The 26,040-nt window shown below is 41.9% G+C and overlaps 1 protein-coding gene across 11 annotated transcripts in view; it reads left to right on the forward strand.

Moving 5' to 3' along the window:
* The window catches only part of SCYL3 (SCY1 like pseudokinase 3), a 47,038-nt gene that overhangs the window by 11,943 nt on the left and 9,055 nt on the right, over positions 1–26,040 (forward strand). For all 11 annotated transcript variants that reach the window (XM_055323694.1, XM_055323685.1, XM_055323684.1 and 8 more), the window contains exons 3-10: positions 3,902–4,087; positions 6,586–6,699; positions 8,571–8,627; positions 10,224–10,326; positions 11,524–11,635; positions 13,707–13,784; positions 15,883–16,022; positions 17,371–17,555. In XM_055323694.1, coding sequence (XP_055179669.1) covers positions 3,902–4,087; positions 6,586–6,699; positions 8,571–8,627; positions 10,224–10,326; positions 11,524–11,635; positions 13,707–13,784; positions 15,883–16,022; positions 17,371–17,555 — 975 coding nt within the window. The remainder of the gene's footprint in view (positions 1–3,901; positions 4,088–6,585; positions 6,700–8,570; positions 8,628–10,223; positions 10,327–11,523; positions 11,636–13,706; positions 13,785–15,882; positions 16,023–17,370; positions 17,556–26,040) is intronic.

Raw genomic sequence — 26,040 nt, forward strand, 5'->3', positions numbered from 1 at the left:
AAACCACTGAGCCACCAGGGATCCCCAGTACTCTGTCTTGAAGTATATTTTCTCTGATAAGAATATATCCACTCTAGACTTCTTATGCTTATTGTCTTAATGGTGTATCCTTTTCTATCCATTTACCTATGTCTGTCTTTTTAAAGAAAGTCTCATAGGCAGCATATTTTTGGGTCTTCCTCTTTTATCTGCTCTTAATTGGAATGTTTAGATCATTAACATTTCATATAATTATTAATGTTGAATTTTATTATTCATTATTTGTTTTCTATTTGCTCCCTTTTGGATTTTGTCCTTCTGTTCCTCTTTTCTTTTCTTTCTTTATTTTTTTTTTTGGTTTATTTAAATAGCTCTTAGTATTCCATTTTATCTTGATTTTTCAGTTATACTTCTTTATGTTTTTTTAATGGTTGTGCTATGGATTTCAGTTTAATACCTAGCTCTTAATCATCTACCTGTGGTTAGTATTGTACCAGTCACATAAAATGTAGAGCCCTTGGAATCATATAGATATTTCTAGCCCACAACCCTACTGTCCTTTTGTTACCTACATGTCAGCTGTATACATATACAGATATACGGTTAACCTTTGAACAATACTGGGGTTAGAGGTTCTAATTCCCTGCACAATCGAAAATTTGCATATAAGTTTTAACTCCCCCAAAACTTAACTACTAATAACCTACTGTTAACTGGAAGACTTGCTGATAACATAAATAGTCGATTAACATGTATTTCCTGTGTGATATGTATTATATACTGTATTTTTATAATAAGGTAGGGTAAAGAAACTGTAAGTTATAAGGAAAATCCACTTATAGTACTATACAGTATTTATTGAAAAATCCACATTTAAGTGGGTTCTTGCAGTTTAAACCTATGTTGTTCAAGGGTCACCAGTACATCAGACACATTGAAAACCTCACTCAGTAGTGTTAAGGTGTCTGCTTTATTTTTTATAATTTTTTAAGTTTTTTTTTTTTAATTTACGATAGTCATACAGAGAGAGAGAGAGGCAGAGACACAGGCAGAGGGAGAAGCAGGCCCCATGCACCGGGAGCCTGACGTGGGATTCGATCCCGGGTCTCCAGGATCGCGCCCTGGGCCAAAGGCAGGCGCCAAACCGCTGCGCCACCCAGGTATCCCAAGGTGTCTGCTTTAAATAGTCATACAAATTTTAAATAAGAGCTAAAAATGTAGCCTTCAAATTGATCCTGATACTTGCCATTTCTGATGCTCTTCCTTCATTTCTCGAGATCCACATGTCCCTTTGGCATCATTTCCTCTTCAGCTTGAAGAACTTCCGTTAGCATTTTTTATAGAACAGGTCTTCTGGCAGTAACTTTTTATGATTGGGATGCCTGGGTGGCTAAGTGGTTGAGCGTCTGCCTTTGGCTTAGGTCGTGATCTCAGGGTCTTGGGATTGAGTCCCACATTGAGCTCCCTGCCAGGAGCCTGCTTTTCCCTTTGCCTATGTCTCTGCCTCTCTCTGTGTGTGTCTCATGAATAAATAAATAAAATCTTAAAAAAAAAAAAAACTTTTTATCATTTCCATGATCAAAAATGCCCTTATTTTGATTTTTTTCCCGAAGGATATTTTTGCTAGGTAATTCAGGGTTGATACTGTTTTTTTCTGTCTGTGCTTTAAAGGTATTCCTCTTTGTCTCTTGGCCTCTGTGTTCTTCCTTTTTTTTTTCCCCCCAAAGATTTTATTTACTTATTTGAGAGAGAGAGACCGATCAAGCGAGAGAGTGAGTGGGGAGTAGAGGGAAAAACAGGCTCCCCACTGAACAGGAAGCCTGACATGGGACTGGATCCCCAGGACTGGGGTATCATGACCTGAGCTGAAGGCAGATGCTCAACCTACCAAACTACCCAGGCATCACAGCCTCTGTGTTTTCTGTTGAGAAATTTCCATCATCCAAATTGTCAGTACCATTCACATACTATAGTTATTTTTTCCTCTAGCTGCCTCTGAGATTTTTATCTGATTTTTTTTCCAATCTGATGATAATGTGTATAGATGTGATATTCTTTGATTTATCCTGTTCACTGTTCACAGAACTTCTTAAATCTGTAAACTTAAGTATTTGACTGAATATGAAAAGTTCTCAACCATTACATTTTTTATATCCTAGTTCCTTTCTTCTCTTTTGGGACTCCAGTTACATATGTTAGACTTCAGTTTTTGTCACACAAGTTCTTGATGCTGTGATCATGGGGAAAAAAAAAAGAAGAGCTTTTTCTCTTTTTCTTCAGATTAGCTCACATAGCTAGGTTCACGGACTCTTGCCTCTACCATCTTCATTCTTTTGTTGAGTCTATTCATTGGATTATTTTCTGATACTTTATTTTTCCTTCCTAAAACTTCCACTTATTTTTTTTAATAAATTAATTTTTATTGGTGTTCAATTTACCAACATACAGAATAACACCCAGTGCTCATCCCGTCAAGTGTCCCCCTCAGTGCTCGTCACCCATTCACCCCCACCACCCGTCCTCCTCCCCCTCCACCACCCCTAAGTTCATTTCCCAGAGTTAGGAGTCTTTATGTTCTGTCTCCCTTTCTGATATTTCCCACACATTTCTTCTCCATTCCCTTATATTCCCTTTCACTATTATTCATATTCCCCAAATGAATGAGAACATACACTGTCCTTCTCTGATTGACTTACTTCACTCAGCATAATACCCTCCAGTTCCATCCACATTGAAGCAAATGGTGGGTATTTGTCGTTTCTAATGGCTGAGTAATATTCCATTGTATACATAAACCACATCTTCTTTATCCATTCATCTTTCGATGGGCACCGAGGCTCCTTCCACAGTTAACTTCCACTTATTTTAAATAACATTTTTTTTTATCCCTGAGGACTTCTTCCTATTTATTTCATAATTGTTTTCCTTCACCTCTAGGGAAGAATGGCCATAATATAATGGTTAAGCTGCTTTAAATTCTTTCTAATAATTCTAATATCTGGTACATCTTGGGATTGATATTTGCTGGTTGGCTTTCCACCTTTTTATGGTTCTTTGTTGAGTAAAAACATTTTGGATTGCATCCTGGACATTTTAAATGCCATGTTCTGTAGACTCTTGGCTCTGTTAAAATCTTCTAGAGATCATTGACTATTTTTGATTTAGTAGGCAGTTGATCTGCTTTGCTTCAGGCTTTAGGTTTTCTAAGTACTCTCCTCCTACCCTTCCTGTATATAGTTCAAACCTCAGTTCATTTCTCAAGAGTCTGCTACCTTAGTTTGGGTCTGTTTTGTCCACACTCGTTCAAGAGTTACTCTGAGACCTGTGTGGGTGTACAGATAACCAGAGCTTCTCCCTTCCAGTTCTTCCCCCTCTGTGATACCTTCATTCTCAGGCTTGGTGTGGCTGCTTTCTATCATTCTTCTGGCCAGAAAGATGGCAAGGGCTGTCTCAGAGTGGGGCCTACCTTCAGAGCTCAGCTGTGAGACAGGACAACCCTAACACACAACATGTACATACCCTCATGGACATCTCTTCTCCTAATTTTGACTCCCCTGCATAATCTGCCTAATTTTGTTTACTTTGCCAAGTTCTAAGTTATTGTTTTTGGTACTTTGTTCAGAATTTATAGTAGTACTCACTGGGAGGCCTGGGCTCCTAAGGGGGCTTACTCTGCGGTAAAGGAACTGGAAGTCACTGTAGAATTATGTAAATGTTGGTAAAGTGAATGAAGTCAGAACAGGTCATAGATTTTCCTTTGCCTTATTTGAAATTTAGGGGAGTAGGTGAGGAAGGTAGGGAGCTGGAGGGACCTTGAATGCAAGTATACATTTTCTGACTCTTACCACAGTGAATATGAAACTACTATTAGTCTAGTTCTGAGTCATTAACTTTATCAACCCTTCTGTTTGTATTTTTAAAGCATTTGAAGACACTTCGTCACCCTTGTTTGCTAAGATTTTTATCTTGCACTGTGGAAGCAGATGGGATTCATCTTGTCACTGAGCGAGTGCAGCCTCTGGAAGTGGCTTTAGAAATGCTGTCTTCTGCAGAGGTCTGTGCCGGGATCTATGACATATTGCTGGCTCTTACCTTCCTTCATGACAGAGTAAGTAACCTGGACAGAATCTGTCTCATAGGCTTTGATGTAGCCCAGAGGGCTGATGTGTGTGGTAGTGCTTTTAAGTTATGGAAGGTATAGAAATCATATATTACTATTCTTCTTTGAAAGCTTCTGGAGGGGAAGCTTTTTTGGAAGGCACAAGAAGTATTCCAGAGAGGCAGTTTGTGGAATGGGCAAGGGTTCTCCGACCCTGGGCAGTTTTCTATAGAACTTTATTTCAGTTTACTGTTGTCTCACTCTAGGGTAAGTCTTTACCTAAAAATACCTGTATCTGATGTTACTGTTCTTAAGACAAAATATAAAGGCTTAATTAACATTAGTGTTGCTGTGGACCATATTCCTGTTTGGTTCCCAGAATTTTGTTACATTTTAGATTTTGGAGGAAGAAAAGACTATTTCTTAGAAAAAGGCAGAGTTTTACACACTCCTTTTTTTTTTTAAGATTTATTTTTATTTATTAATGATAGACATAGAGAGAGAGAGAGGCAGAGACACAGGCAGAGGGAGAAGCAGGCTTCATGCAGGGAGCCCGACGTGGGACTCGATCCCGGGACTCCAGGATTGCGCCCTGGGCCAAAGGCAGGCACCAAACCGCTGCACCACCCAGGGATCCCCTACACACTCCTTCTTATTCAAGTAGGCGGTGCTATTGAGAGACAGCCTCTTTTTTTTTTTTTCCAAGGTTATTGTCACACCTGGGTGGCTCAGTGGTTGAGCGTCTGCCTTTGGCTCAGGTGGTGATCCCAGGGTCCTGGGATCAAGTCATGCGTCGGGGTCCCCACAGGGAGCTGCTTCTCCCTCTCCTATGTCTCTGCTTCTCTCTGTGTCTCTTATGAATGAATGAATGATCAATCTTTACCAAAAAAAGTTATTTATTAGAGAGAGACAGAGCAAGCATGAATGGGGGGAGGGGCAAAAGGAGAGGGAGAAGCAGACTTCCCACTGAGCAGGGAGCCTGATGCTGGACTCAATCCCAGGACTCCATGATCATAAACTTAGCTGAAGGCAGACACTTACCACCTGAGCCACCCAGGCACCCTCAGAGTCAGTCTCTTAACACTGTGGTCAGGTTTGCTCTTAAGGGGATGAGGGTATAGTGCCTTTGTTTACTTCTGGTCTATTCTTGACAGTATTATTGAGCTATTTCTTGATAGGATTTATATTCTGAAGTACTAAGGCCTTTGGCAGTCCTCCAAGATTTAAAATTACTAGTCACAAGTTAGAAACATTTCCATTTGACTCATCTCGGTGTATTTTTTTTTAACTTTTTCTATTAATGGGAGACAGATTCCAAATATCACTTTGGATTTATTGTCTCTTAAAAGTATGTTTAAGATTCACGTGGAAGCATTTTTCTTTGTTGGAGACAGTACATGCACATGGTAGAAAGTTTGAATAGTGTGGGAGTGCATATAAGGAAGAATAAGCCCTCCCATCCTGAATCTAGCACCTTACCTCTCTCCAGAGGCAACCGTGGTGATCAGTGTATTCATCCAGAGATGTCAGTGTGCATAGAAACAAGATATGCATATACTTATTCTTGTTTTTTCTCAAATGTAAAAATACCAAACATATTCTGAACCTTCCTTTAGAATATATATGTCTTGGAGTGTTTCATATCAAAATATGTGCATACTTGATCTAGTGAATACTATATTTAAGATGTACCTATGTACTGAAATGATTTCTAGTTTGGGAAAAAAACATATGCTCCAATCTTGTTCTCATTTTCTTCTTCCTTCTTATTTATTTGACTATATTATTTTTTATAGTTTCAAATTTTAGCACTCCTGGGTCTGTAGGGTATTTCTGGTGGTCCTTACCATTCCATTTTCCTCTTCTTTGGGCAGTTTTTTAATGCCTACAAGATTTCAGGTGAAGTGGTTCTGAGTTCATGATAGAATATAGGTGAGAAAGAATTTAGAGGAGAAAAGTAATACAATAACCTATGGAAGCAAAGATAAGCTTTTATCTTTGAAGGGTGGAAGCAAACGATGCGGGTTTTAACTCAGTTGAAGGAACTTTCAGTTCTCCTGACACCCATAGAACCAGTGATTTGAGCAAAGGAAAAGCCTTTCCAGTGCACTTTCCTGTACTTTAGCCTCATGATGCTGAAGCAGGCTTGTTCAGGCTGTCATTCCTGACATTTGTACCTTGATTCATTATGCCACAACTGGGGCAACTTGTCATATCTTTTTTTGATGTTCAGTATTTAGTTTTTAATTTAATTTATTTTTAAAAATATTTTATTTATTTATTTGAGAGAGGGGACGAGCAGAGGGAGAGTCAGAGGCAGAGAGAGAAACAGGCTTCCCACTGAGCAGGGAGCCCAACTCAGGGCTCCATCCTAGGACCCCGGGATCATAACCTGAGCCGAAGGCAGACGCTTCACCAATGGAGCCATCCAGGCGCCCCAGTATTTAGTTTTTTAAAACTCCTACTTCAAAAATTCTAGTGGCACCTCTTCCTGTTGTTTTTTCTAGGGACACCTAACACACAACAACGTGTGCTTGTCATCTGTGTTTGTGAGTGAAGATGGGCATTGGAAGCTGGGAGGAATGGAAACCGTGTGTAAAGTTCTGCAGGCCACACCTGAGGTGAGCCATGGGATAGGCCCTCTATGGCCCTCGACTTTGAGAGCATTGTGGTAGGTGGTTCTTACCTAGAACCAATTTTCCTTCAGTGGTAGGGTGATCATAGACTTGGAAACTTGACTTTTTTGTCAGTGCTCACATTCACAGGACACTAGGGATTTACCCTTCAGAGGGGCCCTGGCCGTCATTTATTCCTGTCTCCTCATTTGGCAGCTGAGGCACTTGAGACTGAGAGGTAAAATGGCTCAGTCAACTTTTTAATTCAGTGCTCCTCCTGCTGTTCCTATAGTACCCTGCCCTTAATGACTTCACTTAATGTTTAATATTAGAATTACCTTTACGTGTCTGTTTTCTTTCCCAGTGTTTGAGCTTCTTGAGAGTGTGAACATCTCACACATGTATCTTTACATCTCTGCCTAGACTAGTCCCCGGCATACATAGGTACTCACGAAATGTTCCTGAACAACCATCCACATTGTCCAAAGTTGTACATTGTGTCCTATGAGCTGGAATCACGATACTCCCAGAGGGCTGTGTTGTTGCTGCCTCCATGCTTCTTAGTTGTCTGACCGGGATCTGCACATTTCCCTCCTAGCTTGATGCACTTAGTCTCTTTTGTTTCTTGTTTTCACCACTTGCTGTTGCCACTAGACCTGGTCTCTCTAAAAAAACAAACAAAAAACCACAACCAGTCCCATCGTGGCAATCCCCCTGACATGGTGGCTCACTGACTTACCGACTCAGGCTGCTTTCCCCTGTTCTCTTGTGGGGCTCCCACATGTGAGCCATGCTGAATGTGCACCTTCCTGGGCTTTTCCACCATGAAGATGCTCCTCTGATTATTGCTGCCCCAGGCCATCCCTTTCTTCTCAAAATTCACCGTACATCTAATGAGTAGACCAGCATGTAGTTCATCCTGTGACTGATGTTCCAGGTTCTTTACCACAGCATCTAAGGCCCTCCACAGTCTCTTCCCTGGCCTCCCTTGAGCCTACCATACTTCATCCGGTTACCAAGCTGCAGTCTGGTCCCACCCTGTTCCAGGCAGCTCTGCCATGTTTTTGGATGTGGGGTCCTCCTGCTCTTCCTCCTTTGTGCGCCATTCTGTTGCTGGGAGGCCCGTCTTCCCCTGGGCTCTCTGGAACGTATAAGGTGAAGCTAAACTCTAAGATCTAGCAAGGTCTCTTTGTGAAGCCCTCCCCTGGGTATTCCCTACCCAACATAATTAGGCCCTCCTTCTGTGCTTCCATGGTACTCGGCATGTCACTGAAATTATTAGTTTACATTCTAGGTTGTGGGCACTTGGCTGGGGGCAGGGAATTTATCATAGTCCTTTTGTATTCCTTGGACCGTAAGTGGACATGGAAGCTCTTCAAAAATATTCTTTGAATCCATGAATGAATGTCCTTGTTCTGTGGATGTCATCTCTAGCTTATAAGGTCCTCCACTTTTGTATCTCATGTGGCAGCAAGCCTTCAGATTGACTTGATTCAGTTGGAAGTTTAATGATAGATTTGTTCTATGCTAGAAAAGCCTTTTATTGGGTAATAACTATGCAGGATGTATTCCTAATTGTTAGTATAAGGCAGTGAGATGCAGAGATGCCTATGAACAGCAGAGGGCGTCTTATGCCGGCTGGAGGGGACAGGCAAGGGTACTAACCTGCATTTTCTACCAAGCCTCCTGCCATGCCAGGTACTGTATTTACATTTTTTAACTAGCAAGGTTTTAAATTTGTCTGTTTAACATGTGGCATTGGTTTGAAGGCTTCATTGCTGCTGTTTCATTGCTGGTTGCTTCTGTAACTTGGTGTAAGAGATTGGTTCACCAAACCTATGTATGAATTATTTTCCTTGATTTATTTCTCTGTCTAGTTTCTGAGGACTATTCAGTCAGTAAGAGACCCAGCATCTATCCCTCCTGAAGAGATGGTAAGATGATATACGTCAGCTGTAACGAAGGCTTCTTTGTGTAACTGAGTATGAAAAACTTAAATGACCTTTCGTCTGCCCCTTCTTGCTTGGCTACATTGTGGATACCTCATAATGCCTTTGGCCGTGACAGCTTCTCAGATTAATCTTATCACCACAGCAGGGAGCCTTTTTCTTGACAGTCTGGTTCCATTTTTGGTTGTACAGACTGCCATGACACTGTGTAAAGATAGAGGTATGGCAGGGTGAAGAGAGTTGGTGCTTCATACACATTTCATGGTCCTTATATTTTGCTGGAAGCCCTGAGAGCTGGGGAAGCCACAGCCCTAGCCTTTCTAGGGCTTCCCACAAGCCTTTCAACTATGTATTGGTGATCAGTTAGGATTCCATGAGGCACAGAAGAGAGATTATTGGCATTAATAATCTTGTGTGACAAAGGTCCATCTACAAATTTCCCTACTAGGTTGATGAACCTTTCTTTTCTGTTTTGTTTCTGGTCTTCACCACCAGGTACTGGTGAAGAAAGATTGTATTTACCAGTAAATATGAAGAAAGTTGCTCCCTCTAAATTTGTTTTTTTTTTTTTTTTAATTTTTATTTATTTATGAGTGTCAGAGAGAGAGAGGCAGAGACACAGGCAGAGGGAGAAGCAGGCTCCATGCACCGGGAGCCCGACGCGGGACCCGATCCCGGGTCTCCAGGACCGCGCCCCAGGCCAAAGGCAGGCGCCAAATCGCTGCGCCACCCAGGGATCCCTAAATTTGTTTTATTTTTTTTTTAATTTTATTTTATTTTATTTATTTTTTGATAGTCACAGAGAGAGAGAGAGAGAGGCAGAGACACAGGCAGAGGGAGAAGCAGGCTCCATGCACCGGGAGCCCGACGTGGGATTCGATCCCAGGTCTCCAGGATCGCGCCCTGGGCCAAAGGCAGGCGCCAAACCGCTGCGCCACCCAGGGATCCCTAAATTTGTTTTAATAACTGTTGTAAACAGTGATTCCCCGAAGACATATTTAATATACTGTACAGGAAATACAAACCCAATTACAAGTCTAAATATAGACATAATACTAGAAATAAATCATGTTGATCCATATCAGTACTGTGTGTATGTACTAGTGTTTTTCAGACTGATTTGTGGGGTTTAAATCGAGTTAGAAGTTCTGACAAGCATTTTGAGAAAAAGGAGTAAAAAGGAAGTATCACTAAGTACTGTAGTAGTAAGGCTAATAAGTATTGTTTTATGAAGTTTTTGTTTCCATTATGTGTGTATTTATATATATGTGTGTACAGTACTACTACCACTAAAAATAATAATAATAAAAAATTTTTAAATCTGGGTTGCAGTCAAAAATATTTTTGAAAGCCATAGACATATCATATTTAGGCCTTTTATTTTCTTCTCGCCCTTGTTTGATACTTTTAAATTTTTGATAAATTGCATTCACTCATAGTTTAGAAGCCTGTAAGCCAGTGTTTGGTACTATGTAGTTAGCTGTATCATAAATGCAAAAATGGGAGACAGTGCTGCAGAGAAAAATTAGACATGTTTTATTCGGCAGATTCTCAAGTTTTAATGATCTCTACTGCTTTTAGTCTCCAGAATTCACCACTCTGCCAGAGTCACATGGACATGCCCGTGATGCCTATGCGTTTGGGACATTGGTGGAAAGTTTGCTCACAATCTTAAGTGAACAGGGTGAGTCGGAGTTCTTCTACATCTACAGAATAAGTAAGAAAGTTATTCACAGCCTGTTCTGCATGGATTCAATGGACTGCAGTCTGTGATGATAGTTAGGAACCTGTTGCTTTCCAGGTAACCTGTTTAGGGCAGATCTTCACAGCAGTGAGGAAGGAAGCTTTGATTTCTTTACTTTGCATAGTTAGAAGCATTTGAAGTAGGAGCCCCTCTCCGCTCTGACTGCGAGTATCACTGGCTACCTTTCTTATTAAGTGGTGTTGATATGCCGGTCTAACGCCTCTGTTCCTTACTCAGCCAGCCGTGTAAATGAATGCTGTTACTGACTGACATGTGACGATCTGAAGGAAAGAGGAGGATTCAACATTTTTTATTAATCTAAGTCAAGCTTACCATTTATTTGCTCTTATTCTTTCCAAGTCCTTTTGATTTGTTTCTTCTGGATATAATGTACTCATCACCTTTTCTTTGGTTGCCCCGGAAAGTCCAGGCTACTGAGCACGTGGTTTTCTTCTCTCTTTTGAGCTCTCCAGTGGCATACCTGGAGCCAGCCTCACTCTGCTCCTGCCACTCGAGGCCTCTAGGTGCCTGCCTGCCGCTGGGACTGGTGCTTAACGCGTGAGGCCCTCGCTGGCCTGGCTCGGGCTTGCACTTGGCCCAAGCTTCGTTCAGTTCTCATGGGGTTTCTTTTACTAGGTGCCTGCAGGGTTCTGAAGTTACAAGCATCATTCAGCTGCTGGCTCTAAATTGTCTCAGCCTGAATACTCCCTTAGGGTCAGGAAGCCTCCCTTGTGGGGAACGAACTCACTACTCCACTGTGTCTGGAATGGTGGCAATTATGTACCATCCTTGGAAGATGAGAGAATACAGCCACTCAGAAAACATTTCCTGTTCTGTGGAGGGGAACCCTGGTGGGAAAGGCCCACAGACCTGCCCTGTTAGACATTCTTCCGGCCTGAGCTGCATTAAAGTGCCAGCCAGGGAGCAAGGTTGGGGGGCTGGCTGTGTCGGCAGATCAGTTTTCCTCACCTGCCGGAGGAGTCTGGCTTCAGGCAAGCAGGAAGCTGGTTAGCAACAGCCAGGGCTTTGTTTGTTTGGGCTTTTACAGGTTGGTTTTTGCTCTCGTCAGTCTCCAGCTATAGAGGTCCTGGAAAGAGGGAGAAGGCATTGGAAACTAACTGTAGCTCTGGATTTCAGTTTCAGCGGATGTTCTCTCCAGCTTCCAACAGACCTTGCACTCAACCCTGCTGAATCCTATTCCAAACCGTCGGCCAGCGCTCTGCACCTTACTGTCCCATGACTTCTTCAGGTGAGGGCGTCTGGTGGGCCTTGCAGACCCTCCCACTGCCGCTGGCCTGCTCTCTGACCTGTGCTCGGCCCTGGGGCTCGGGGGCTCCGACACATGGCCCCTTCTGTTGTTGCTGTTCGTTGTCAGGAGAGGTTAAATCATGTCCATGTGGGAAAATAGAGGGCGAGATTGGGCTGCCTCTCAGGTTCCTATCACAGGAAGTTTGAGAAATCTTTAACTGTGGTGAAGGTTTGAGTCTAAAGTTACACCCAGGTCCCCTTAGGACTTCTGATGGAGAAGAAGCTAGGCTGTGTCCAGCGGTTTGCGGTTGTCAGGTAATTGAGAAACTCCCCTGCCATCATGTTATTGATATGAATTGTTACTGTTGAAATTTTTTCTTGTTGGGGGAACGGAGCTCATTTTTCTTCAGGCCGAAGATTGTCTTCTTGGTTTAGTAATTCGTGATGGACGAGCACAGAGGTCGATTTAAAGGGAGGGCACGACAAAATGTTAATACTGTCACTGGATTCAGAGATGTTTCTGAACCTCTCTTCAAGGTCAGTTTTAATGATGCATCCTCCTCCTCCTTTCCATGACTCACAGGTTAACTTCATGGTCACAATTTTTATTAGCAAAATTGACATTATGTCCATTTTGAAACTAAAGATCCTTATGTGTTTGCAGTTGGAGGGCCTGAGAAAAACCAGAGTGAGGGGAAAGCTGATGTTATCCTCAGAGGGGGTGAGTTACCTCCAGGGTGGAGCTAGGGGCCATATTAAAAAGGGCAGAGGGGTCATTACACTAAATTTATTAGAATTTTGTGTTTCAGAGAAACTGTTCAAAACCTTTCCCATTACAAGTCTTTTAACCAAGGCACTTTATTTACCTTGATATAAGGCCTCTACAAAGAATAGTCCTTTACTGCAAGTAGATTCATCGCTGTGTGATAAGAGTTCTTTAGTGAGAATTGTATTTTAAGTAGAGATGGGAGAGAAAGCTAAAACACACACTGTTTCCCCCTTCCTGAACTCTGATGGGTAGATGTGAGAGGAGAACCTGGCCAGAGAGAACAGGAGAAGCCGGGTTGGCATCTCTTGCTGAGGCAGCCGAGCCAGCTTGATTAGACTTCAGTTAAGAATTTTGTGCTTTTTGGGATCCCTGGGTGGTGCAGCGGTTTGGCGCCTGCCTTTGGCCCAGGGTGTGATCCTGGAGACCCAGGATCGAGTCCCACGTCGGGCTTCCGGTGCGTGGAGCCTGCTTCTCTCTCTGCCTGTGTCTCTGCCTCTCTCTCTCTTTCTCTCTCTCTCTCTCTCTCTCTCTCTCTCTCTCTCTGTGTGTGTGTGTGTGTGACTATCGTAGATTTAAAAAAAAAAAAAAAAAAAAGACTTTTGTGCTTTTTCTCTGCTGCTAAGCCAGAGTTTGGAAAGGGGTGTGGATGTAAGATGTGGCGACCCCGGGACAGGAAGCTGGTGAGGCTGAACACAGCAGTGTCCGTCCCAGGCCCAGTAGCCTTGTCCCAAGGGATAGGGGAATGGGAGCAGACTCTGGGACCCTGTGGGGAGCCCACAGCCCCTCACCCTCCTCCCTACCAGGTTGAGAAAATGGCCTCCCCGCTTCAGGCAGGAGTGATGGGAAGGCTCCTGTGATTGGCACACGAGATGCCTCTCCCCCAATCCTCTCATAGTTCTCACTCCACCATAGCAGACTAGAGATTCAGCAACTGTTGCAGTGCTTGATCACCTCAGTACCATCGCTCCCAGGACAGTTCATTTCACCACATCTGTTGCAACAGAAGTTCAGATGCCTCTGATTGCTCAAACCACCGAGTCTGTGGGTGTTTGCACACCATGTGTGCTGAAGCCTGTATCCTTTTCACAGATCTCTTTGCTGTTCTTAAAATGCTGGATTCTTCACGAGCTGGTTCAGAGCCCCTGCCTCATGAGCTACGTAGTTTAAATTATAGTCTTCTAAGTGGCACAGGACATTGTTTCCTTGAAGACTTACGTAGTGTGGTCTGTGGTTCTTGCTTCTGTGTTTAACATGCCTTCTGTAATCTATTGTCCTGTATATTTTTTTTCTCTTTGGCATTTAGGAATGATTTTCTAGAAGTTGTGAATTTCTTGAAAAGTTTAACATTGAAGAGTGAAGAGGAGAAAACTGAATTCTTCAAGTAAGTTCAGAAAGTTAAAGGCTTAAAATTCAGTAACGTGGACTAAGTCTGTGTCATCACTTCAGGTATTATAGAGAGAGGAGTTAAGACATTTTCTTTCTTGGACCAAGTTTATCAGACATTTCCTATGTGCTGGCTTTCTGCTAGGCCCTGGGTTGGAGGGAGGGTTCTGGTGGAGAAGCATACAGACTGGTAGTCCTTAAATGGTGATAGAGCTTGTAGGCGGCATTCTGAGACTCCAGAGGATGAAGGAGGCAGTGGTTGGAGAAGAAGTATTCTAGGCAGAGGGGCAGCATATATTAATGTGCAAGGCAGAGCACGGTGCATACTGTGTGTGGCACAACTAGCAGCTAGGTTCTAGTGGAGTGCAATCTCCAGGGCAGGGTTGGGTGAGAGACACCCTCAGGTAGGGTGGTGAGGAGCATTGACACTGTTCATAAGCAGTGGGCTTCAGGCATCGAAACTGTGGAAGTCATGGAAGCAGGCTATTAGATGGTTAAATCTCCTGAAGCAGATCACTCTGTTGTCTCTGGGGGGCACAGATTTATTTCTCATGGGACTCGGATGTTGGTAGACCATGGCAGGCCTCAAGTGAGGTCAAGATAGAGAAGAAGTACTCACAACATCAAATTGGCAGGCCCGTAATGATTATCACCAAGAGCATGAGAGGATCCTGGAGGAGAGGCCCTAATGCACAGGGATTGGGAGGAGTTTGGGATCAGGCCATCTCTGTGCTGAGATGTGGAGCTATAGGTGGAGATATGTGTGGGCATTTGGCCAGATGGATCTGAGGCCCAAGAGAGACATCTGCAGCTGACAAGCCAGTAGTGAGGATTGGGGTGGAGGAGCTTGCAGTTGGTAACAGTTTCTCAGAGAAAGCAAGGACATGGGGAAGACCCTGTGCTCAGATTATAACCCTGGGGCACCCACCCAACCTTGTAAGGGGGTGGCTGAGAAGTGAGACAGAACAATGATGGTTAGAGGAACTTCAGAGAATGCCCAGAAGCCTGGGAAAGGTGGGGAGAATGCCTGGTCACCGAGGAGTTCAGGGAGCACGGGCAGCCTTGTCTGAAGGGGAGCCAGGCCACAGTGAGTACAGAAGGGAACAGAAGGTGAGAAAGTAGACATTGGATAAAACTTCCTGAGGCTTCAGAGAAGAGAGAATAGACAGTAGCTGGAGAGGGGAGTGGAGATGGGAAGGACATTTTTAAGGGTGGAAGAGATGTGAGTACATCTGTAGGCTAAGGGAGTAGGGCTCATGGAAGATAGCAGTCCTGGAAGAGGATGGGTGAAGGTGATGGCTGCATGGAAGGCAGTCGGAAGAAAGAGGCGGCCCTGGGACCCTTGGGACCTAGGGAGGAAGCAGGAGTAAATATGTAGACCTGTTTGTTCACAGTGGCCTGTTTCCTCATGTGGTTAGAGGCAAGACTTCTAACGGTGATAGTGAGAGTTTACTACTGTTGCTCCCTAATATCTGGGTACCTCTTTTTTTTCTTTTTTTAAGATTTATTTTTTTGAGAGAGGGAGACAGAGAGCAGGGGACAAAGCAGAGGTTGAGAGAGAGAGAGAATCCCAAGCAGACTCTCATGAACATGGAGCCCAACATGGAGCTTGATTCCACGACCCCAAGATCATGACCTGAGCCAGAATCAAGAGTCAGCCGCTTACTGAGCCACAGAGCGCCCCAAATTATCTGTGTGTTAACAGAGTGCTCTTACATGTGTTATTTTAGAAAGTTTAGTAATAAAAGCCTGGTTTTTTTTTTTTGTTCGCTGTGGAAACTCTACATAATCTACTATCCTCCATGTTTTTTTTAATTTGAAGAAAGTCTTTTTTATTGGCTGGGAAGCCTTTGGCTTATTGGGGAAAGGATTGCAACCTTTCATAGCTCAGATCAGAGCTTGTATATATGTCGGCAGCCTTGTCTCACCCTCTGCATTTCTCCTAAAAACCTCGGACCTCCCTGTGCACTTTTTCTAGCCACAGTGCGTAGTGCTTCACTCTGACAGAAGTAGGAGAGAGCTGTATGTCTGAAGTGTACAAGGGAGTGGATCCGATGTCACAGCCAGGTTCCCAGGTTCTTTTTCTTTGCCCTCAGATTCCTGCTGGACAGAGTCAGCTGCTTGTCAGAGGAGTTAATAGCCTCACGGTTGGTGCCTCTTCTGCTTAATCAGTTGGTGTTTGCAGAGCCAGTCGCTGTGAAGAGTTTTCTTCCTCACTTGCTCGGCCCCAAAAAAGGTGAATTTTTTTAAAGGATTATTGGGTATTAAGGAGTTTGGGCATTACTAGTCTTTATTTGAGCAGACTGAGATTACTACCTGGTATAGGTAGAGAATGTCTCTAAAAATAGCTATTGGCCTATGAGGTGATCATTTTGACTCAAACCTGGGTACAGGAGCCCATGAGGTAAATAAGGAGCATCTCCTGGAGAGTCAAATTTACCGTAGAAGGGTAGTATGTTGAAAAAGTCCACACACACACACACACACACACACACACACACACACACGTAAGATTAGAATAGGAGATGCACGTGGAGTTTTAAGGTAAGGCATACATCGTCACAGGACTTTTACATTTGCAGTTAGGCCTGTGCCTTCTGACTTCCCAGGAGCAACCCATTTATTTTGTATTTTCAGTGGAAAGATTGAAAAGCATGGAGATCACTTTCCTACTTGGAGCTTCCGTTTTTTCTGAATGTGAAATGAGGTTATTATTCTAATACCCTGTTATTTTATAAGCGCTGCAAATGGTAACATACCAGGTTAGAGAATACAGCATTAACCCAGTTCTATAGAATTTTTTGTTAGGTAGAATTCTGTTTCAGAATTTATTGAAAGATCTCAATCCAAGAAAGTAGCATTATAGGTAATTATTTTACAATGTAGAATTTTTTTATATCTTTTGTCATTCCCTGAGGTGTTTTTTTTGTTTTGTTTTTTCCCCAATTGTATAGTTGACGCACAGTGTTACATTAGCTTCAGATGTGCAGCATACTGATTGGCCAGTCCCCGAATTTTTCTTTATAGCTCTGACATTTTGTTGCTCGGTAGACCTTAAATGGGGGTGTGCTTCTGAATCACCTGGGGAACTTTTTAAAAATTTGCTATAAGACTGATTCACTGGTCCCCAAATGACGATGATGGGTGTCTTTGATAACCACTGCCATAACTAGCAGGAAGAGAGGACCACCCAGCGTCAAGTCCTGTTGTGACATTTAACACCTCCTGGTTTTGCAGATAAAATGCAACAGCAATAATGATCTAATCTAGTTATGAAACTCCACATTAAGTGGAAACTTATAAAAAGTTACTGATTCCGGAACCTATTAAAATAGAAGCTTTTTTGTTACTGATGAAGTCTGATAGACCATTTCAAAAATATTTCTACAATTAAGATAATTGAGCCTTGAGTGATTTGGGTCAACGACAAAGGTTCCCTTTGGTTTGGGGCCCCTAAGAATTTAGAAGAGTACTTAGAATGTGTGTGCAGTTGAGGGCTCAGTTTATAAATTATCCTTTGTGCTCCCTTCATGGAAATGACAGTGTGCTTTTTTATCTCTAACCACCTGTGATCTTGGGGATAGACAGTGCACGGGGACAGACCCCCTGTCTGCTGTCACCGGCCCTGTTCCAGTCACGGGTCATCCCGGTGCTGCTGCAGCTGTTTGAAGTTCACGAGGAACATGTGCGGATGGTGCTCCTGTCCCACCTGGAGGCCTACGTGGAGCACTTCACTCAGGAGCAGCTGAAGAAAGTCATCTTGCCACAGGTTAGAGGCGGGCGCTGCACAGGCCATCTGGAGTGTGGCGAGGAGTGGTGGGTGCAGCAGGCACTGGTCACTTGGGGCCCAAAGGAAGGCGGGGGTTTTGGAGCATGGATATTGTTGCTTCGGAGGCTCTCAGGCAGCGGTTGGGTTTCAAAGCTACTGGGGTTCAGAGGGCTCAAGTTCAGCTTGCATTTCCATTCACATAGGCAGATTTGCTGAACTAACATATCTGGTCTTAACCCAGGAAAAACTGTTATTCTGTTTGCTAATTCTTTGGGGAAGAAGAACAGGAGTCCTTTGTGGATGCTTTGTGACATAAACCACAAGTGTCCATAATTATATACCATAAGATAATTAGGTTCTAACCAAGAGGAGCATGAAATCATTCCTACCAGTGGTCCCCCGCCTGTTGATCAGCTGCTCGGGGGCTCCAGGTTTGCGCTGGATTACTGTGGCTGATGGAAAAAATTACCACAGCTGGCCTGGCTGAAAACGATAGAAATCTATTCTCTTCTGGTTCTGGAAATCATGGTGTCAGTGGGACTGTGCTTCCTCTGAAGGCTGTAGGGGAGGGTCCTTCCTTGCCCTTGTTCCCAGCTTTCTGGTAGCTCCCAGCAGTTCTTGACGTTTCTTAGCTTGTAACTGTGTCATGCCGATCTGCCTCTGTTGTCATGTGGCCTTTTTTCTCCGTGTCTTCACTTGGCCTTTTTAAAAAGACACAAGTCATTGGATTCAGAGCCCACCTTTACCCAGTGCAACCTCATTTTAAGGTCGCATTCCAGGTGGACATGAATTTTTAGGAGACAGTCTTCTAAAGTACAAGATTTTAAAAGGTTTTGTCAGCCCTGTGATATCTTTCAGGTTAATTTGTTTTCCTGAGATTAATTTATTTGCACATTATTCGTAAGGCCTGGTTTCCTGCCAGGTCTTTTGTTTAGGCCCTGGGACTGTAGGCGTATATAATGCCCCTTGCTTTCAGGGAGCTAAGAGGTAGGAGAGAGACGTGTTTGTTGCTGTTGCTATGTGACACCCCCCTCTCCCCAGTGCCTTAGTGCCTTAAGACAACAGTCATTTTTGTCTCACAATTCTTTGGACCGACTGGGCACAGTTTGGGGATTCTGTGATTCCAAGTAACATCAGCTGATGAGCTGTCCCTTGGCACGCTGGAGGGGATGGCTGAAAGGCTGAGCTGGGCCAGGCTCCGCTCTCCATGTAGTCTCAGGATATGTCAGGGCCTCTGTTCCCCTTTGTCCCATCTCTAACAGGGTGGTGGACATCTTGCATGGCTGCCCAGGACTACCAGAAGCGCTAGAGTGGCCTTCCTGAGGCACAGGTTAAGAATAGATGGTGTCACGTGTCACCTCCATTACATTCTCTTGGTTTGAGGGAGTCATAAAGTCAGCCCAGGTTAAGTGTTGGTTTACACAAGTTCATGGATATTGGGAGACCCGGGCGGGGTGGGGGCTGGCTTTAGGGCCAAGCAAACCCAACGTAGCACTTTGTGTTTACATCAGCAGTAATGTTATTCTGATGTTGTGTGTCTAAAGGGGTAGAAGAGGGACAGAGCACTCCCCCCACAATCGAGTTCTCATAGGTCTCAGAATTGGCACTGAGCCGAGCTCAAAGAATGACTCGTTGTCAGTGTGTGAAAGACTATGAAGCCTCTCCTCTGTAGGGGAATAACTTGGCCAATTTTTTAAAAAGATTTTATTTATTTTAGAGAGAGCACATGAGCAGGAAGGGGTAGGGAGAGAGAATCTGAAGCAGACTCTGTACTGAGTGTGGTATCTGATGCGGGGCTCAATCCCACAACTGTGAGGCCATGCCCTGAGCCAAAACCAGTCAACCAACTGTGCCACCCAGGCACAGACCAAAACTTCTAAGACCTGCATGTGGCTGTCTTAGTTGAGTTTCTTTAGGTTGCAAGGAACTGAAACCCACTTAAGTGAAAGCAAAACAAGAGGCTTTAATAAAAAGATGTCAGGACCACCTTACATGGAAATCAAGTGCAGATGGAACTCAGGCATATGGTTTTCGTTTCTTCCTTTCTCTTTTTATCTGTCCCACTTTTGACTTAACACAGACCAATTTCATTGATGGGCATGTACACATGGCCAAACATGGTTGTGCCCGTAGCTTCCAAGTTCATTGTTCTCATTTTAGCAAGCCATATTGGTGTCTTTACATTCCAGTTATTGCTGGAAAGAGATCTCAGTTGGCTCAGTTTGGGCCAGATGTTATGTGCATCAGATATTAAGAGAGTTTTCCAAGTCCTGTCCTTTTGCATGTGTAAAGCTGGGAACAGGGTGGGGCTGGGAACATAAGCATGAGAGCCTGGATGAGTGATTCTGAGTGTGCTCAGTGGAACACTGCCAGCTCGAGAACTGTGTTTATGGTCCTGAAATGATATGAGTACAGATAAGGAGAGTGAACATTTAAAACATTTTTCAACTGGGATATAATTTACGTATAACGTTAGTTTTAAGTGTACCACATGATTCAGTATTTGTATATATTTGTAAACTGATCACCCCAGTAAGACTTCTTGGTATCTGTCACCATACATAGTTTATAAAATTCTTTTTTTTTGATAACTTTTAAGACTTACATTCTTTGCAACTTTATGCAGTAAAGTAATATTAGTGATAGTCGCCATGCTGTGTATTACATCCCCATGACTTTTTTTTTTAAGATTTTTATTTATTTATCTGAAAGAGCATAAGCGAGGGGAGGAATAGAGGTAGAGGGCTCCCCACTGAGCAGGGAGCCTGACATGGGGCTCGATCCCAGTGCCCTGATGAGATCATGACTTGAGTGGAAGGCAGATGCTTAACCAACTGAGCCACCCAGGTGCCCCTGACTTTTTTTTTTTTTCTTTTAAGATATATTTACTTGAGAGAGAGAGAGTGCAAGCACAGAGGAGGAGTAGAAGGAGAGGAAAATTCTAGCAACTCTGTGCTGAGCGAGGAGCCCAGCACAGGGCTCGATCCTGTAGCCTGAGCCAAAACCAAGACATTTAACTGACAGTGCCACCCAGAGACCCCTGACTTATTTACTTTATAACTGGAAATTTGTACCTTTTGACCTCTTCACCCATTCTGCCCTCTCCTCACCATCCTCTTTCCCACCTCTGGCACCACCAGTCTGTTGTATGAGCTTTTGTTGTTTATTTTTTCTATTATTAGTATTTTAAATTTTTAATTTTGGGGGGCACCTTGATGGCTCAGATGATTAAGCATCTGCCTTCGGCTCAGGTCCTGATCTCAGGGTCTGGGATTGAGCCTTGTGTCAGGCTCCCTGCTCACAAGGAGTTTGCTTCTCCCTCTCTCTCTGCCCTCTCCCCCACACAAACCCGGCCATCCCCCCTGCTCATGTTCTTTCTCTGTCTCAGAGTCTCTCTCCCTCTCTCTCTCTCTCTCTGTCTCTCAAATGAATACATAAAATCTTTAATAAAAAAAGATTTTAAAATTTTTATTAAGTCATCTCCACACCCAACGTAGGGCTTGAACCCATAACCCCAAGATCAGGTCACATGCTCCACTGATTGAACCATCCAGGCACCCCTGTTTTGTTTTTTTGATTCCACCTATAAGTGAGATCATATGGTATTTGTCTTTCTGTCACTTATTTCACTTAGCATAATGCTCTCAAAGTCTTTCCTTGTTGTCACAAATGGCAAGATTTTGTTCTTTATATGGCTGAATTATATTCCTCTGTGAGTGTATGTGTGTGTGTATAAATTCACATTTTCTTTATTCATTCATCCATTGATGGACACTTAGGTTTCCATATCTTGGATGTTGTAAATAATCCTGCAGTAAATGGGAGGGGGTTGTTAAATGTAAATTAAATGTAAGTTAGTGTTTTTGTTTTCTATGGATAAATTCCCGGAATTGGAATTGCTGGATCTTACAGTAGTTCTGTTCTGTTCTCCTTTTTGAGGAACCTCCATATTGTTTCCAAGTGGCTGCACTGATTTCCATTCCCACCAGTAGTGCACTAGGGTTCCCTCTTCACATCCTCGCCAGCCCTTGTTACCTCTGGTCTTTTTAATAAAAGTCATTCTAATAGGTATGAGATGATGGCTCATTTGTCCTGATATGTCACTATTACAGTATATCATTGACTGTACTCCTCATTCTGTGCCTATTACTCCTGTGATTTACTCATATGTTGTAACTGGAAGCCTGTACCTCTCACCCGACATCGTGCCCAGCCTTTTTCTCCCTCCTCTCTGGCAACCATCAGTTCTCTGTATTTATAGGTGTGATTCTGCTTTTTGTTTCATTTGTGTGTGTGTTTTGTTTTTTAGATTCCATTCATGAGTGGAATCGTATGGTATTTGTCTTTCTGATTCTGACTTATTTCACTTAGCATATCCCCTCTAGGTCCATCCATATTGTCTCAGGTGGCACGATTTCATCTTTTGTCACGGCTGAGTAGTATTCCACTGTGTATATATCCAACATGTTTCTTACCATTTGTCTATTGATGGACATGTAGGTTGTTTCCATGTCTTGGCTATTGTAAATAATGTTGCAGTAAACATGCAGTAAGCCATGTAGTGAACATGTGCCTGTATCTTTTTTTTTTAAAGATTTTATTTATTTATTAGAGACAGAGAGAGAGAGAGAGACAGGCAGAGGGAGAAGCAGGCTCCATGCAGGGAGCCTGACGTGGGACTTGATCCCAGGTCTCGGGGATCATGCCCTGGGCTGAAGGTGGCACTAAACCGCTAAGCCACTGGGGCTGCCCATGTATCTTTTCAAATTAGTGTTTTCATTTTCTTTGGGTAAATATCCAGTAGTGGAATTTTTAGATCATATGGTATTTCTATTTTTAATTTTTTGAGGAACCTCTATACTCTTTGCCACAGTGGCTGTACCAATTTGCATTCCCACCAACAATGTATTAGGGTTCCTTTCTTTCCACATCCATACCAACACTTGTTATTTTTTGTTTCTTTGATTTTAGCCATTCTGACAGGTATAAGATGATAACTCACTGTGGTTTTGCTTTGCATTGTATGGCTTTATTTCTGGGTTCTTGATTCTGTTACACTGATATATGTGTCTGATTTTAAGCAAATACCATATTGCTTTGATTCTACAGCGTTGTGTAATATGCTTTGAAGTCATGGAGTGTGATACCTCCAGCTTTTTTCTTCTTACGTTTGCTTTGGGGAAAAAAAAAAAAAGATTTGGCTATTGGAGGTCTTTTGTGGTTCCATAGAAATCTTAGAATTACTTGTTCTAGTTCTATTAAAAATGCCATTGGTATTTTGATACGCATTGCATTGAATCTGTAGATTGCTTGGGTAGAATGGCATTTTAACAGTATTAATTCTTCTAATCCATGAGCACAAGAAAATTTCTATGTATTTGTATCTTCAGCTTCTTTTATTAAATACTGACGTTTTTCAGGATACAGGTATTTTACCTCCTTAAATTAATTCCTAGTTATTTTATTCTTTTTGATGCAGTTGTAACTGGGATTGTTTTCTTAACTTCTCTTTCTGGTAGTTTGTTATTAGTGTATGAAATGCAACAACTTTTTGCATATTAATTTTGTATCCTGCAACTTTACTGAATTTTTTTTAAGATTTATTTATTTATTTATCCATGAGAGAGAGAGAGAGAGAGAGAATGAGAGAGAGAGAGAGGCAGAGACACAGGCAGAGGGAGAAGCAGGCTCCATGCCGGGAGCCCAACGCGGGACTTGATCCTGGGACTCCAGGATCGCGCCTTGGGCAAAAGGCAGGCGCTAAACCGCTGAGCCACCCAGGGAGCCCCTGAATTTTTTTTATTACAGATTTTTTTTTAGTAGAGTCTTTAGAGTTTGACTACATATATATGTTTTCTGACTAGTAACATACATATATACATCATCTGAAAATCGTGACATAAAACTGAAAAAAAAAAAGTAAAACCTTCTTTGTGATTTGTATGCCTTTGATTTATTTTCTTATGTAATGGCCATGACTAGGGGGATCTTTCTATTCCTCATCTTAGAAGAAAAGCTTCAACTTTTCAGTGTTGAGTATATTGTTAGTTGTGGGCTTGTCATAGATGGCATTTATTATGTGGAAGTACATTCCCCGTATAGCCACTTTGTTTAGAGGTTTTATCATAAATGGATGTTGGCTTTTGTCAAGTGGTTTTTCTGCATCTACTTAGGTGATTTTATGATTATTAACCTTTATTTTGTTAATGTGGTATATTACATTGATTTGCAAAAGTTGAAACATCCCTATGTCCCTAGAATAAATCTTACTGGATCATAGTGTATGATCTCTTTAATGTATTGTTGAATGTGGTTTGTGGGTATTTTTTGAGGAATTTTGCATCAGTGTTTATCAGGCATATTGGTGTGCAATTTTATTTTTTTTATAGTGCCTTTGGTTTTGATATCAAGGTAATGCTAACCTTATAAAATTGAGTTCTCTCCTCTTCAATTTTTGGAACAGTTGAAGATTGGTATTATTTCTTTAAATGTTTGGTATAAATTCTTTTTTATTTATTCATTCACGAGAGTGGTATTATTTCTTTAAATGTTTGGTATAAATTCTTTTTTTATTTATTCATTCACGAGAGACACAGGGACAAAGACATAAGGCAGAGGGACAAGTAGACTCCCTGCAGGGAGCCTGCTGTGCGACTCAAGTCTCAGGACCCTGGAATCACAACAGGAGCCAAAGGCAGACACTCAACCCTGAGCCACCCAGGTGCCCTGAATGTTTGGTATAATTCACTAGTGAAACCATCTGGTCCTGGACTTTTGTTTGTTGGGAGTTTATGGATTATTCGGTCTCCTTCCTAGGGATCAGCCTGTTCAGATTTTCTGTTCCTATATGATTCAGTCTTAAGAAGTTGTATATTTCTAGGAATGTATCCATTTCTTCTAGTTTATCTAATTTGTTGGCATATAATCACTCATAGTAGTCTCTTACGATGCTTTGTATTTCGGTGGTATCAGTTGTAACACCTCTTTTGTTTCTGATTATATTTATTTGTGTCCTCCCTTTTTTTTTTAATGTGTCTAGCTAAAGCTTTCAGTTTTATCTTTTCAAAGAACCAGCTCTAAGTTTTTTTTTTTCTGTTGTCTTTTTAGTTTCTGTTTCATTTTTTTTTTCATTTCTTTTTCTAGCTCTTTGAGGTATAAAGTTAATGTTTGAGATTTTTGTTGTTTCTTGAGGTAGGCTTTTATCACAGTGAATTCCCCTCTTAGAACTGCTTTTGCTGCATCCCATAAATTTTGTTATGTTGTTTTTCCATTTTCATTTATCTCATAAGGTTTATTTTTTGTTTCTCTCCTTTGATTTCTTCTTTGACCCATGGGTTGTTCAGTAGCGGGTTTAATCTCTATGTATTTATGAATTTCCCAGTTTTCTTCTTGTGATTGATTTCTATCTAGTTCATACCATTGTGGTTAGAAAAGATGCCTGATGTGGTTTCAGTTTTCTTAAATTTATTGAGACTTGTCTGGAAAATGTCCCATGTGCACTTGAAAAGATTGTGTATTCTGCTGTTTTGGATGGAGTGTTCTGTATATATCTGTTATGTTCATTTGGTTTAATGTGTCATTCAAAACCACTGTTTAAAAAAAAAACAAAACACTGTTTCCTTGTTGATTTTATGTCTGATTTATCTTTTGATGTAGGTGGGGTGTTCAAGTCACCTATAATTATTATTACTCTCTATTTTTCTATGTTAATATTTGCTCTGTGTATTCAGGTGCTCCTATGGTGTGTGTATAGCTGTTTACTATTGTTCTGTCATTTTGTTGGATTTTTCTATCCTCTTGTTGGATTGATCCCTTTATCATTATGTGGTGCCCTTCTTTGTTTCCTGCTGCAGCTGTTTTAAAATCTGTTTTGTCTGATAAAAAATATTGCTACCTCAGCTTTTTTTCACTTCCACTTGTTTGGAATATCTTTTTTAGTTCCTTCACTTTCAGTTTGTATGTATCTCTAGATTTGAGTGAATCTCTTGTAGGCAGTATATTGATGGGTCTTGTTTTTTTATCTGTGCAGTCACCTTGCATCTTTTGATTGAAAATTTAGTTCATTCATGTTTAAAGTAATTATTGATAGGTATGTACTCACTGCCATTTTAAACATGTTTTCTGGTTGTTTCTGTAGTTCTTTTGTGTTCCTTTCTTCTCTTGCTCTCTTCTGTTGTGGTTTGATGGTTTTCTTAGTGTTGTGCTTGGATTCCTTTCTCTTTTACATTTTGTGTATCTATTACAGGTGTTTGATATGTGGTTAGCACTAAGTTCATATATAAAATCTTGTGTGTATAGCAGTCTATTTTAAGTTGATGGTCTTTTCAGTGCTTTCTTTAGACTGTGTTTGAACTTAATTTTTACTCCCCCCCCCAACCTTTTATGTACATGAGGTCATGTTTTATATCTTTTTTTTGTGTATTCTTTGATTTTTGTAGATTATAGTTGATTTTACTTCTTTTGTATTTTAACCTCCATATTGCTC

Source organism: Nyctereutes procyonoides, unplaced genomic scaffold (genome assembly GCF_905146905.1).
Source record: "Nyctereutes procyonoides isolate TBG_1078 unplaced genomic scaffold, NYPRO_anot_genome, whole genome shotgun sequence".
NCBI classification, from domain to species: Eukaryota; Metazoa; Chordata; class Mammalia; order Carnivora; family Canidae; genus Nyctereutes; species Nyctereutes procyonoides.